Source organism: Varanus komodoensis, unplaced genomic scaffold (genome assembly GCF_004798865.1).
Source record: "Varanus komodoensis strain SLA01 unplaced genomic scaffold, ASM479886v1 scaffold2, whole genome shotgun sequence".
Taxonomy (NCBI): Eukaryota; Metazoa; Chordata; class Lepidosauria; order Squamata; family Varanidae; genus Varanus; species Varanus komodoensis.
In genome coordinates, this window is record NW_025335568.1 from 51,649,165 (window position 1) to 51,664,770 (window position 15,606).

General features: G+C 42.5%; 1 protein-coding gene across 3 annotated transcripts in view; it reads right to left on the minus strand.

Annotated features, from left to right (window-relative positions):
• TRAF5 (TNF receptor associated factor 5) overlaps positions 1 to 12,694 on the minus strand; it is a 38,026-nt gene extending 25,332 nt beyond the window's left edge. Inside the window, exon 1 of one of the 3 annotated variants that reach the window (XM_044429111.1) lies at positions 12,635 to 12,694. Coding sequence is in view for 2 of the 3 variants with exons in the window: in XM_044429112.1 (XP_044285047.1) it covers positions 11,693 to 11,751 (59 nt within the window). In the remaining variant the exon portion in view is untranslated. Of the gene's footprint in view, positions 1 to 11,692; positions 12,108 to 12,634 lie in introns of those variants that run through there. The other 2 variants (XM_044429112.1, XM_044429110.1) reach the window with 2 other exon arrangements.
• Positions 12,695 to 15,606: the final 2,912 nt, after the last annotated feature.

Consider the following 15,606-nt stretch of genomic DNA (forward strand, 5'->3'; position numbering starts at 1 on the left):
ATTGATTTACAAATACAAAATTAAAATTATCAGTATAAAATAAAAATATAGGAGGAGAAAGAGAAGGAAGAAGAAGTTGCCCAGGCCAGATCAAGAATGCTCTCAGTAATTCTTTCCACAGCTCTAAAATTGGTCAGTATTATCCCCCCTTTACAGGTGGGGCCTGGGACTAGGAGAGGATGGTCTAACCAGTTCACAGCGGAGATCTGAATGGGACCAGTAGAGTCATGGTAAATTTTGTCATAGCCAAGGAGAGTCCAAAAATGCCAGCTGCTGTGTTGGTCTAATCAACACATCTGTTCCAATGGTTGACATCTCCACCAGGAGCAAATCTTTGGTAAAGCAAAGATTCAAGACAAAACAGCCCTAAAATCCCTGGCATTGCAAAAGGGACAGCTTACCATGAAAGAAATGTTGCTGGACAAATCCATTCCTCTCCAAGCACTGTGATGACGGCTGTTAAACTCTGGGGCAACAGTGAAGCCTGAATGGCAGATTGTGCTGCTCTCCCTACTAATCAAAATGTCCTGGCACTTGGACTCAGAGACTTGACGCTGCTGCAACATCGAACAGGGCAGTCTAGCTAACACTCTGCACTGCTGCATTAAGCTCAGGTGGCATGCTGGGATGTGTCCACAAACCCTCGTGAAGCTTCCAAGGAGAAGGCTGTGTTGACGGGAGGAGACTGGCTGCAAGTACAGAGAGAGCAAAGCACTTGCTCTCCAGCACCTGGCAAGTGCTCTCCCAGGTAGCTCCCCTCCAAGATCGGCACTCCTCCTTGTTTCTTGTGCTGATGGGAAATGAACACAGCTTTCCCATTGCCATATTCTACACATTGTCACAAGCTAACTCAGATTTCCAAGTTACCCTGGGGTTGGCCTGCTACTTTTGTAGGACTGTGCCAAGGAGGAAATATTTTGCCACCAATGAGGTGCGGATGTGCTATGGATCCACTGGCTACCTGTATGCACTCCTCTGAGTTGTATGAGTGCATTTATGCCTTTCAGTAGCTTTTGTGCAAGCACAATGAAAAGCTAACAACATCATGCACTGTGCTACTGCATTAAATATAATACATAAAACAAAAATACTGCTGTCAGACTAGAAATCTGGGTGAGAACCAGAAGTGCTAAAAGTAGTGCTTTCTAGGGCAAATTAACATGTTTTTACTATGTTACAGGAAAATACCACTAATTATCTCTTTGAAAGCCTTATTTGCATAAAGTTTCAGAATCTAATTACATTTTCCCAATACAAATTTAAATGAAGCACTACAGTAATGTTGCAGGTTACTAATGCTTCATATTTAATGCATGATGTTGCATGTATTTTTAACACAATTACAGCTAAATTCAAAATACATTTTTACATATACCGAGAGGGAACAAAGCAGCATCCACATTGGTTTACTGGTTTCACAACACATTTATTAATTTTAAGCTATTTTCTTAATGATTAATTACAATTAAATCTATCTTTTTATTGTATTTTATGTTACCTGAGTTTGTGATTATTTTCATATTGCAAAATTGCACACTCATTTTATTTAAAAACAACAGAAGCAGATCTAAAAGAACGTCTATTTACTCTCGTGTATTGATGTTGTAGACAGAAATCAAGAGTTCCACAGCACAAAGTGCTAAAACTACATTTTTTATTTAATAAGGTGGCCATTCATTAAAGCATTCCCACAAAGTTTAAGTGTTGCACACAGAATTTATTTAAACACTGAAAATATACTGACATGTGAACTTGGTTTTCCTCAAGTTACTGTACAGTAAATGTTTCCTTTTATGCAATGACTACTCAGATACATGAATATTTGTTTATTTCTATCAAAGTATCCACACTGCTAAGGACCTTGGCAGAGCAGACTGGAAGCTGAAATTTGGTAGACAGCAAGTTCAGAATAACCTTATTATTGAAAATCTGAAAAAAATCTTTTTACCTTTTTTATCTTCACCCTAAACTTGGAGCGTGACTTATACTGCAAAGCAGAGGCATGCGCAAAGCAAGTCAACACAAGCATGAAATGGGAAAATCAGAATACTCACTCCTACAGAGTGGAGTGTACAAGAGTATGAAGGAGGAATTTGCAGCGACAACCATGAACACGCCTGTGCACACAGAAAATAAGAGGGGCTTGCTAGCTTAAATAAAGCTTTGGGTTAAGCCAGCAGCAGGCAACCATCTGGGGCCAAGGGCACATTTCACAAACTGAGAAACTGTCCTGGGCATCATCACCAAATGGCTGCCATGGGAGGCACAGCAAAGGAGAGGTAACGTGCTCCTCACTCCATGAGTACTTAATCAGAGATTGTGGGGCACTGGAAGTACAAACAGGTGAGCTCCATTCAACTACTTACAATAGGTGAATTCAGAGGCACTGGGCTACACCACAGCTTACTTAGGCATGTCACAGCAAAGGGGCTGAAGGCTTCTGCAACCAGCAAGTGTCAATTTCTTTTTGCTGACTTAACTTTGTGCTCCAATAAAAATATTGCCGCTTACTTAGCTGGAATAGATCTGCTTCTATGCTGTATTTAGAGTTCTCCAAAAGCAGAACAAGACAGCAAGCAGTTTAGAAAGTCCTCCAACTGAGCTGTTGTAACAGTGGAATGATAACAGAATAATGAAATGCTTCCCTTCTATAGAATTAACTTTTACAAAAATCAAATGAGCTATACTATGGGGTGCTTGTTACTATTCTATTATAGTCAAATGCAGAACTAGTTACACCAAAATTTAATGCAAATATCTATGTGCTGGCTGCTTGTTTTATTCTTTGCATACTGCTAATGCAAAGAATAAAACAACATGTGCAAATAAAAAAATCAAGCTAAAAAAACAGCCAAAACACAAGTTAGAAAGTCAACCCAATGGCATAGGTAATGTGTCATAGGATAACAGAAAAGGTGGATATGCAAAATATTTCTTTCTGCTTTAAGAGGGCTCCAGGGAAAAGTTTGAATGCTTACACTGAAAGTCTGCGCAGACATGAGTAAAAATGGTTCCTGGGTTGCAAGACGAACGGCATTTCCCCTCCAAGTCAGACTGCTTCCCTAACCCTTCTCCTGGTATCAAAGGCATCTGCTTGTAATTAAAGGCTGCCTCCTGCTCTTCCTGTGTAATGCAGAATAAACAGGATAGCAGCTGATGTTTTAGGAAACACCACGGCTCCCGTGCAACGTTCAGATGCTTTACAGCCTTATGATTCATATAAAGATCTCAACCCAGTGTGCATTTTATACAAGCCACCCAACAGCAGGCAGTATCTGTTCTCCACTGCAAAGCAGAAGTCCTGCTGTTCAGAGACAGGGAGATGGAGCATCTAGCCTCGCTTTGCTCACTGAAGTGTTTTCAGCCTTGATACCAGGCACCCCTTTTCTGGAAAATTTCTGGGACTGAATCTGAGGCTGTGATGGGCACCAATGAATCCTATTCTGGTAACACAAAGGGCACAGCACTTGGGGGATGTTTGCACAGAGTGCTTCCCTTATTTCCCCCTTTTCCAATCAATACAAAGAGTTTCATTTTCACAGACTCCAATCTACTATTGCAATGTCCCCCTAGACATTAACCCACCCCCATCCTTGCCCCAAGACGACAGAAGAAAGAAAATTATTTCTTCATCTCACTTTCTTTCCAGCATCATTGCTTTCTATTCTATTCTATTCTTTGGGAAAATGAAATCCAGAAAAAGAGTTCCCATACTCCAAGGAGGATTTGAACCAAATGAAGCCACCGATGGAACTCTTTCTTCAGTAAGTGAATAAAAATCCCTTATAAACCTGCAATAAGAACAACCCCTGAATGGGTTTTGATCTGTTCTGTTTCTAACAACAGCTAAAGGGATGTCTGCAGAAAGTCCACAACAAGCAGGTGAAGACACAGCCCTGTCTTGGTTCATGTTTTCTGCATCTGGTATTTGAACTGTATTATGGTTGTACAGTCTGATCTGGGGAAAGGAATTCCAGACAGTTTGAAATCTCAAATTTCTACAACTCCTTGAGCATGAACGTGTCTCCTTTTTGCCCTAACTCCCTCACTCTTCAAAACAAAGACTGATATTTTCTTGCTGCCACCAACAAGTGGGTAACCAAATGCCCTTGAATATTTAAGCTGCACATTGTCTTCTCAGAGTAAACCCAATTGAACACAATGGGACCTACTAATGGGTAGACAGGTATAGACTGTTGACTGTCTTTAGAAAATGAGTGTATGATAAGTAGGCATGGTTATTTATATTATTATTAATAATGCATATATGTGCTACTTTCCCATAATTATGCTCAAAGCGACTCATGGAATGAGCTAAAAAAATCTGTCACACACATGCATACAGAGCTAAAACGTGTATAATATGCTTATGACATTATATAACATTTATACCCACATTCACTTCTAAAAAAAATTAAGATGATACTTGATTGTCTCTACGTCTGGGAGGACAAACCTTTTCAAATCAAGGGCTTCAGCAAGCTTGCCAGGAGTTGCAATATTGGGTGCCAAGACTGGGGACCCCCTTTTTCTACTGTCTCCCCTTCTTTATTCACTGATGTTTTCTCTCACTGTCACATGTTCACAGAATCTGTTCAAATATAATGTTAGCTGATGCTCTTCCCTGTTAAACCTCCCATTCTTGTGTCCCTCCCTTTGAGCTCTGGTCTCACCCCTTTCCTTAATTCCCAGCAGTGCAGCAATAATATGGAAAAACAATGGAAAGCAAAAGATGGGAGGAAGGTAAGCATGGCTTTAATGGCAGCCATGTGTCCCATTTGAAAACTTCCTATTGCCCTGTCAAATCCCCCCTTTTAAAGGAGTCCGGGGTTTTGACAGCTAACTGTCAAAGTTACTTTTCTGTGGGAAAAAGAAGTGTATGCATTTTTGCAGCTTCCTAAGCACCTGGAGGCTCAGGAAAAATTGCACCAGCTTATGAAAACAGCTGCAATGAAGGGGGTGTGAAGCCCGGCCAATCCCCAAACAACTGCTATACCTTTGGTTTCTTTTGACAGAGAAGCCAAAGGGAGGAAAACCATTTGGAGTCTCTTCTGTGCAATATCCAGGATTGGTACCCAATGAACCTTACAGTAAACAGTGCCCTGGATACTGCTCCAGCTGAGGTTTCAAATCCCCATATTAGTGCAGCCATGAAGGTACATCATTTTGTAAGTGCAGCTAAAAATGGTTTTTGTGCAATGTGTGTGGTTGTGTATGATTAAAGAAAATATTCTGACAACCCCCTACCAGGGGCCACTTAGGCACTTTGAACAGACTGTGACTGTCAAAAAAGAAGTTGCAAAAACCAGCCACCACACTGAGTTCATGAGCTTAAAAGGAAGGACAGACAGGCAGGACTGGGGGAAAAAACAACACAGCCAGCCCAAATTGCTCACAGTTATGGTGTGGAGTAGGAAAGCCAGTGCCAGCTGTCCTCAAGTATGAGCTGGGACCTCTGGGGGTGGCTTGCACAGATGGCTATCCAGCCACTTTGGGTTCCTTGCTGAAATAAAGCTGGGATATAAATATAATATATAAACAAATAACTCACACACCAGGAGAATATCAGCTTGGGCAAGCCTGCATTAAACTTGAGCACATTTAGAAGGAAATTATCACAGTCAGTTTAACCCACAATGCATGGATAACTACACTATCAAGAAATGCATCCTGCTCTGAGAAAATTCCAGGAAACTTTGCAGGTTTGTATCAACTGGATTCAATTAATTTACTTCAATTTAGTTTTTTGAGCTGCTATTGGTGCCTTGCAGGCATTTATCAGAGGAAGTAGGGAGGAAACAGACAATATTTGGCTTGCATGCTAATCAAGTTACTATCAGGTGCACATGATCTCTGAACTAAAATTTAAAAAAAGTGAATTTTTAAGGAGTAAGTGTTAAATGTAGCATGCTGGTTTAATTTCAGGTATTTAATACAATATATGTGTTTTCATGAGTTTCAACCAACTTAATCAGCTGCTGGAGGGACTGGAGGCTTTTGATCTGAAAAGACAGTCAGGGATTTTAACAGCTGTATTTACCCCACTCCAGAAATATGCAATGCCCTGTCAAAACCCCATTTAGAAGGGGACCCAGAGTTTTATTTTAAAGGGTGAGCCCTGCTTACTTAGTTATTATAATAAAGTGGTCTTTCAAATCCAAATGTAGGAAGGAACATACTTAAAATACATTTGTGGTTGTTTTTAATTGTATATTAGTACTAATTCTAGTATATTCTAGGCGTTGTTTCTAGAATATACTAGAACTATCAATCTGAAATACTGTTTCTATTAGGCCACTGTGATCTTCCTCTTTCCCAGCTGTCCTGCCTTTCAAGGTAGAAAGTGCTAGAAAAACAAGTGGAGGTTTAAAGTTCTTGATGGAAGCAGAATTCAGCTTGGGCAAGCTTTTAAAGTTAGAGATTTAAAGGCCTGTGTTGAAGCAAGCTTGAAACTTTGACATCAGGCATTCTTACCTTGGTTGGGCACGGTAGGGACCTACTATTCTACTCAACAGAAGGTTCCTATGGAGTCAGGTTCCCATGATCAGGGAGGGAAAATAAGCCATGTCCATCTTGTCCATCCTGTACCAGTAAGCCATCCGCTACCTCATTTCCACCACCTCCTTATTTCCTGTCTGGTGCATGGGTCCCCATCTTGTCCAACCATGGTGAGGGTGGACAATAGGAATGGTTTCCAAACCATCCCAGAACCCTAAAGCATGCCATAGACTGTGGGGCGGTTTAGAAGACATCCATTTCAGACAACATGGAAACCTGCACATGGTGCTGATAATTATGGAAATGAGATAGCACATAATCAGCACATGCAAGGTGGACAAAAGAAGCCATCATGCTTCTTTTCCTTCTCTGCTTCTGTGAACACAGTTAGTGTTAGAGACTGCAATTAGACATAGGGCAGTAGAGGCTGCCCACAGGAAAGCCAAGGAAAGAAAGTAGCACATGGTAACTTTAGCATGGTGCAAAAACTTTCAGTAGTAACAGCGGCTTTCAGTGCACTCAATACATACTGAAAGAATTGCATTCCTGCATATCTTACAGTGGATGATACATGAACAAGAAAGCAAGCACAGGCAGCTAATGAAAGGGACTTGCGTAGCCTCTTATGATGTCTGGCCTACTTTTGTCCATGTTCTTCCAACCAGAAACAGGGGACAATCTCAGCCAGTTCTGGAGATTTCTGCTAAGCAGGAATCTGTGAATAAAAATACGTTGTTCTTCTGGACATCTGTTGTTAAATGTTAAGTGCCTCGTTTCTTTAAACAGCAATCATTTACAATTAAGATAGCAAATGATTTCATGACTTTTCTTTATATACATTTATATAAAAGTGCTTGTTAAAATTCCCTTTCTTACGATTTTAAAACACTCATTTGGGTTGATTCCACCCCAACGAAAAAGCCCTAAATTATATAGAATTATATGCACTTATTTGTAAGCATATTTGGAAGCATAACAGGTAATAACACAATTAGGAATTACTCCCATATCGCAGAAGTAATAAATTATCTGTCGACAAGGCAAGAGCAGCACCAGCTGCTTACCCATGGTTGTAAAAGTGACCCTGAAGAAGGGGTAAAGGGGGTGTTCTGGAGGGCAAGATGGGGTTGAGACCAGGGACCCCAGCATCCCCCACACCCCACGAAGCACCTCAGCCAACATTGCCCAAGCAGTTGACTTGCAGAGCAGGAGACCAGCAAGGGCAGAGACCGCCTCTGCTGCTTTCCCTGTCTGACTTAGGATGCACATAACCCTAAATTAAGTACAAGATTCTCTTATATTTCATACTTTAAATATGTGGAAGTCATACGAGCAGTCATATCTTCAACTAGCACTCAGATATTTTATGCTCAGAACTGTATATACACTCAGTATGTATAGTTCCAAATTCCTTTGTTCAGCTTCTTTTGTCCGTCTGTAAATAGTTGTATTTCTGCTAAACTACAATGCTAAGCAAGCCCCATTTGTTTCAGTAGTACTACTCCAAAGTGACTGTGCTTCACATGACAGCCCAACCATCTCCAAGAAACTAGAGGAAGAATTATTGTCATTTATATACTCGTAGCTTTACAACTCAGCATAACGCCTTGGTATGATAGCAGCATGTTAAGTTTGCTTTGTTTGAAATTCAGCAATCAAAGGAAAAAGGAACACAAACAATTTTTCAGGATTTCTTGATGTAAATTATCTCCTAAGTTCCGGACCTAGCAGATTTTACATCTTGCTTCATGAAACCCAGCAGTTTTGTCTTAAGCATTTAACAGAAGAGACTATTATCCTGCAGATTTTGCAAAAATGGTAATTCTACATATATTTCATTAAGTTTCAGGTACCTGGATACAATATAAAAAGAGTGCATTGTGTGAACAAAGTAAAAATAGCTGTAGCAGCAACAAGCACATCTTTTAACAAAGTTAAAAAATGGAATGAAATGACAAACATACCTAGTTGATGCAAAGTTGCAAAAAGCAGATAATGGAGAGTAGACTTTGTAGATGCGGCCAGTCTGTGAGATTCTCAAAACAACACAGCAATTCAAATGTCGCATGCACCAGTAACCAAGGCACTGAAGCATGTGAGAGTCAACAATCAGGAGGATCCTTTTCATTTCTCTCCAGACTTTGCGTGGATGATCAAGAAGCTGAACAAGTTGTATATAAGGTGCTGAACTCTACTTGGTTTAGGGTTAAAAATAGTCCTAATAGCTTAAAACCCTGCCATCTGGGGTTGTAGAAGACATGGGCTGCTGCTTCATCAGAAGCCCCTTACCTTTGGTGCCACTGCTGGCCCCTCTCTTGCTACAGAAATGTCACTATGGAAGAGAAGCTGCTGAGGTTTTCTGGACCATCCATTGGAGGGTGGCAGGGGCGGCAGTCTTCTCCAGGTGGAGAAGCAGTACAATTTGCCGCTCCTGCAGCTCCACCGCCTGCTGCAGGCACCTCACCCAGCTGCCTGGGAGGGCCAGCCCTGCTAAAAGTCGATGCTGACATCTATGTGCAACAGCAGAATCCACAAGCCTTCTCTATTACATTATCACATATTTTGGGTTTTATTAATGATTCATGCATTCCCAAACAAGCTGCATTCCTTCCAGTGTCTGTCTGTCATTAGGATAAAACTGCTATTTAGTTACTGCTGACTTCTTCTGGCAAAAATACAAATGCTATCCAGAGATCGATAATGAGCAATTAGCATTTGATGAAAGGCCAAAATATAATACGATAGATTTTTAATGCTTAAACATACACAAAAGCAATGGCATAATGCTCTCTTCTATAATGTAATCTTCATTTGCTACGAGACGTGGCCAATGGCTGCCCTCCAAGCTGGTCTGGTTATCTCCTCTATTTCCCTTTCTCAAAGTTTGAGAAGGACCACATTGTTATTACACTGACATACAATCAAAGTGCCACCTACTTTACCAGAAATGAGGGCAGGTGGGGACAAACATGTGGGATGTGGAAAGTTATTCTAGAAGCGTAACTGTAGACAAACTGGAAAGTGTCAACTACAGAGATACAGAGAACGAAAACATCTCAAGAGGCTGCAAATTGAAAACTGAGTTACATTTTACAGCATTTTCAGATGTGTTCTTGCATTTATAGAATAGTAGAGATGGAAGGGGCCATGAAGGCCATTCGGAAAGGTCATCGACTCCAACTCCCTGCAGTTGCAGGACACCAATTTACACCATCCCACTTAGATGAACAATTTAGAATTATTATTACACTACTTCTATAGCCTACCTTTTCTCTCTTATGGGGAACCTAAGGTAGCTTACATAGCTCAATTTTCTCCTTATAATAACAACCCTGCAAGGTAGGGTGAGCTAAAAATATGGGATGAGCTAAGACACCCACTAAGTTTCATGGCCAAGTGAGGCCTAGAACCGAGATCTCCTGGGTTTCCAGTTGACATCTCTAACCACACCACACTGGCTCTCAGTATAACATGAGACAATCTTGGCTGGGATTTACAATGACTGGGTTCTCAAGGCATGACAGCTCATTGTGGGTAAATAGCTGTGATGGGCTGTTGTGTTCTGACCTCAAACCGCTTCCCATAGGTGGCATATTTTTCACAAACAAGCCATCCTGACAATCCATGGCTTGTTCTATTCATGATGGTTGTCATGTTGTCTCAACTCAGGATAGCAATGTGGAATAGGGTTGTGGAAAGCAGTGAGATAACTGCTCAGGAAGAATCGCACTTTGCAATCTTACTCTTATCCTGTCAGTGGGAGCATCTCCAAGGATGCCCAAGTGGCACTCTGGAATGACTCACTGGTTCATCACTATTTAAATACCCACCCACCAATTATGCAAATGTGGCCCTAATTTTTAATTATTTTTAATTTTTGGTCTTTTGCAAGTGCTGTCTTGCTAGATCAATTTCCTTACCTGTTTCAGCTGTCAAAAGGAAGCAGAGAGGAGGAAACATATTGCAGGAAACATACAATAAAATTAACAAGGAATATTTGCCTATAGGCTAATTTGCACAGAGTTGCCAAGAAAAAATGTGATAGAAATGGGTGCACTAGAACAGGAGGGGTGCAGTATTTCTCCTTTTATAAAACAGTCTTCTCACTTTTAGGTACTGAGCTGACAGTTTTCAGTTCACACCACCTTCACACCACGCTCCATCGACAACTACTCCAGAAAGGACAGTTACAAACACCCCACCACCATTTTGTAGCTCCTTTTTGAAGCACTAATCGCAGTGGTTATTGCAGTTCTTTTACAACTTTAATAAACACATAAATATAGATGAACTTAATTACTGAAAAGTAAATGGAGGGAAAATCCTTACATCTGTCTGGGAATTACAGTAATTGCAAGAGTAAGTGCTGCAAAATGAGTCATGAAGATGGGGTGGGAGAAACAACATGTTCTCCCTTTCAGGAGTAGCTGGAGACATAGAAAAATGTTGAAAAGATGCAGGGGATGGAAAAGTGTCACTTTAACACTTACAATCAAAAGGATTACATTACTAAGTGGGCAATGTTCCCCATCTCCTTTTTGTGCATCTCCTTTTGCTGCTTTTCCCGCTTATTCAGTGCTTTTCAACTGGCCACTGGGCAGCTAGTTCCTGGCAACAGGGTGCAAATTGACAAGGCGAGACTGCATTTAGTCTAACGCTTTCTTACTCCACTTTGCAATTACTTCTAACAGCTGAAACATACAGAAAAACTGCAAGGCAGGACTACACATATCATTCAGCTTTAAGGGTGCACTTTCAAAAGTTAAAAAATATAAATACAGTTTTGCAATTTTCAGAGGGCAATTTTTAAAAAAATATATTTTTTTTTACTATCCTAATTGTGTTTTTTGAGGCTGTCAAAGAAATGGTGGTGAATGTGAAGTGGTAGTGATAGAGCAGGGAAGGTGAGACAAGATGGGTTTTGCTTCAAAAAACAGTCTGATACCGGCTGAGGACCAAAGGGGAATACAAACCATGGTAAGCCGAATCATCTGTCAAGCAAAACATGGATTGTTTTGCAAACTTCCCACACTGCATAACTTTTCCAGGATGGCATAGCCAGTTGTGTAAATGCGGCCAAGTGTCAGAGGAAAATATGCTTCCACTATGTTAACTGTGGGCTATGCCTTTACTGTGGCTACAATCCTTCACCGAATTTCCCAGGAGTAAGCACACTGCACTCAATGGAACTTACTTTTGAGTAGAAACATACAGGTTACACAGAACATCTTCTCCTTTCTCATAAGCATACATGGCAGCTGAAATGATGCATTCACTGCTTCATGTTTGAAAAAAAGTAGCTGTTTCAGAGAGCGGCTTTTTTTCCCTCACAGCATGCCACAGCTACAGAGATAAAGCCAATGTCTATGTTTGACAACAGTGTACCTTGTCCGACCATTTATGCCTAAGGCTGCATCCTAAACACACAGACTAGGGAGTTCGTCCCACTAAGGCAACTCGGATTTAATTCAGCACAAACTTGGCTCGGGCCGCAATGCAAGAGAGTTTTGCAGCACAATCCCATTTAGTTTTACTGTGACGCAATTAAGGTTTGCTCGTCCAATGTGCCTCGCGCAGGACTTAAAGAATTAAGGTTTGCACGCTTGGTCCCAGGAGCTAAAAGAGCGGGGACCTTACTCTCAAGTCAGGTGTGAAGAGCAGACTTCCTAAACCTGATATCCTCCAAATGTGTTGCACTATAACGCTCATAATCCAACTGAACACAGCGGGGGTTATTTCCGAGTGCGTATACATAAAATTGGGCTGTGTAAGACCACAACTGGCGCGCTGACTTGGATGGAAGCCCACTGCATAGTAAATGGGCAGAAATAGTGCTGTTTTGATTACCATTCCATTTACATGATTAGGCAACCCTCTGAATTAAGCGCAAACTAATATTACATGTAAATTCCTTACTCCTTTGGCGGTTTACAAGAATGTAATCCCCAAAACAGAACATGACCAAAACCTAACCCAGAATCTCAATATTTCAAAGCGCTAAAACACAACGGCGAGGAATCTGCCAGACAAGAGACAGTGAAAGCCCCGTCGCCTGCAGCAAGCCGTGAACAACGAGCGAGCCCGCCCGTTGCAGCGGCTCCCTAGCAGCAAAGCCTCGCCGTGCTCCGTGCCTTACCTGCGCAGCGCCCGCGCCCCAGGCTCAAGCCCCGCTTCCGCCCCCTCGCAGCCCGGCGCCGTCGAGAGCCAGAGAAAGACCCACACGGAGCGGAGCTGGGCGGAGTCTTCCCACAACCCCTCACGCCCCGCCCGCGCGCTCCGAGCAAGCCAATGACACGGGCTCAGGCGCACGTGGGCAGAGACCCGACGGAATTGCGGGGGGCGAAGGGCGGGGCGGCGCGGCCGGGCGTGGTGCTCGCAGATTCCGCTACTCGGAGCGGTCTTCCCGCGGCCGGCGAGAAAGCGGCGCCGAGTGGGCGGCGCGCATCGCGCATCCGCGTCCTTTCAGGCGTGCTGTGCAGAAGGCGGGGGAGGAGGCAGCCGGCCGCCAGCCGGGAAACCCTCGGTGTGCGTTCTCGGAGAAAAGTGTCGTTGAGTTCAGTGTGACTTACTCCCAAGGAGGCACGCGCAGAGCTGCGGCTGGCCTTCGCCGCCGCCTTACCCGGGCAGGTGGACGAGCGCGAATGCTGCGGCTGCACGCGCGGCGGCGCCTCCTCCGCCCTTCAGCGGACCCGGCGGGGCGAGCTTTCCTGGTTGCCGACGCGGACAGCAAGATGCAGCTCTGAGCCGCGCTCCTGCCCTCCTCTTGGCCGTCTCCAGCGTCGAAGGGAAGGCGACGAGCGGACGCAGCGAGGCGCAGAGGGAGGCCTCTTCCCAGCCGCTCGTCCCTCGCTTCTCCTCGGCGGGGCTTGCAGTTTCGTGGCAACTGAAAGTCATGCCCCCTTCCGGGCTGCGAGTGGTAGGGGAAAACAAGCTTCTGCAAGAGGGCTTCCTTTATCATGGTCGAGTGGAAAGAGGGTCAATTTATGGGTCAACTCTTGAATTGGGTAGATAATGATAGAGATGACTGTTGGCTGTCCTTCTTGGGTTCTTCTTACAGCGCGATTCTGGCCCATTTGACTCTGGAGCGAGTTCCTGAGGGGCGCCGTGTTCCTCTGTGTTGCAGCAAAGTCAGTGGTCTTGTAAGCACCTTCAGAGCGAACACATCTTGCTATATTTTTTTTTCCTCTTTCAAAGTCATGTGCTTGGAACATCAGTTGTTAAATAGCAACTGGCCTGTGCTGGTTTGGGCTGCAGTCCTAAAGAATAAAATCCAAGGATACTTAAAATTGTGCTGTGCAGCACAGCTTTTGTAATGAGTAGCTACTCTTTAAGCTTCTGATATCTTGCGTTCATATTCATTCATCTTTTGAAACTAGAAAGTGTTGGGCCACTTTATTCATTACAAAATGTGGACAATTTACATTTGCAAATATGTAAAGCAAGGGTGGCCTGCACTTTGTAAGCCACCTTGACCAGCAGAGCCATTGGTAAAATATGAAAGTTCTTGGCCAAAACATACAGAACATCCAAGTGCTGAGGTCCTGATATAAACATGTGAGTGAAAACCCACGTGCAGCTACTGCTAAAAGAACATTGTTTTTTGTAATGATTACAATTTGGGGAACTAAAATGTATGAAGACTACAGAATACATTGAGAACCCTAATCTTTTATCAAGTGAAGAGTGGAAAAATAAGGGGCATATGGATCTATGGGACAAACTTTCTGCAGTGAGTTTAACAGACAAAAACCCATACATTAAAAAGGTATGATCTCCAAGGGAGCCTATTTCTTTTAAGGTTGCTGCAGCAACAGTGAACTCTACTTCAGACTTCAAGGCCTCAGACCATAATGAACAAACTTATTAAAATTCCACAGAAAGGTGACTCAAACAGCCAGCTATTAAATGTTAAAGTGGGGGAAGAAAGGTTCTGGTTGCTTCCTAGACTAACCTGAGAGGAAATCCACTTCTGGTGTTTCTTGGTCCTTTCATTAGAATTTAGGTATGAAAGCAGTATTAAGCCCCTGTGATAATTTCTGGGGAAATAAGTGAGAGAGGGGAGAAAAGACACTAACTTAGTACCCTTATGACATTTTATCTTGCAATGATTTTACTGTTGTGGCAGAAAACAGAAGGGAAACTACCACAACATTGGCATGAAAATATGAAGTGGTCTACCAGGGTCTCAGTCAAAGATCAGTCTCATCTTAATGTTTTCACAGATTAGACTAGAGATTAAATTTAGGACCTGCATTCAAACCAAGCTGACTTCAACTGAGCTATGACCCTGCCCCTCAAATGTCTCACTGAGCTTTCATGTGCAACAAGACGTATTCCTGACCCTTTGTAACATCAGCACTCCAAGGTTCTGCTTTAATTACACAGAGCACAACATTTAGAGTACAATCCTCAGAAGCAAGACCCATTGTGTTAAATCTGCTGTCTAGTGGTTAAAATTACAGAATCTTTGCAAAATTATCTATGTGCAACTAGATGTAAGAAATAAGAACTATTCTTGCTTTTAGGTCGTAGCTTTGGGTACATCGATATATTATTATTTCTGATTGACCCCATTTAAGTTGTATCCTGCACTGCCATGCTTTGTATCCTGCGTTTTCTGACTTTGCATTGTGTTCATCTGCACAAAGATACTGCCCAGAAATGCAAGAGGATACACCTTGCCAAAGAACATGAAAGAGTGTGTGTTACCCTATCTTTCTAGCAAGGAACTGCTTTTGCCAAGGGTGAGAATGAAATTGCAGTAGCGCAAAGAGGTGAAAGGAGAATAGCTCCTGCATAGTACCTTGAGAGAATCACTGCCAAAGCAGACAATGGTTAGATAGATGAACACAATGTTCTGTCCCACCATGAAGTAGCTTCATATGTTCATATATGATTGCAAGCAATGGGGAGTTCGCTCACATGTGAGAACCTCATTAGGTGTTAGCATATGAACTAGACTTCAGCTGATGAAACCAGTTTTACTAGAACTCAAATCATCCTTGCTACTGGCATATTTGATTCTTTCCCCTGCACATTCACTAGTACTAGCTAATTAGAGCTAGTTGAAATAAAGCAGTTGTGCAGATGCCATATACGTGCATATCC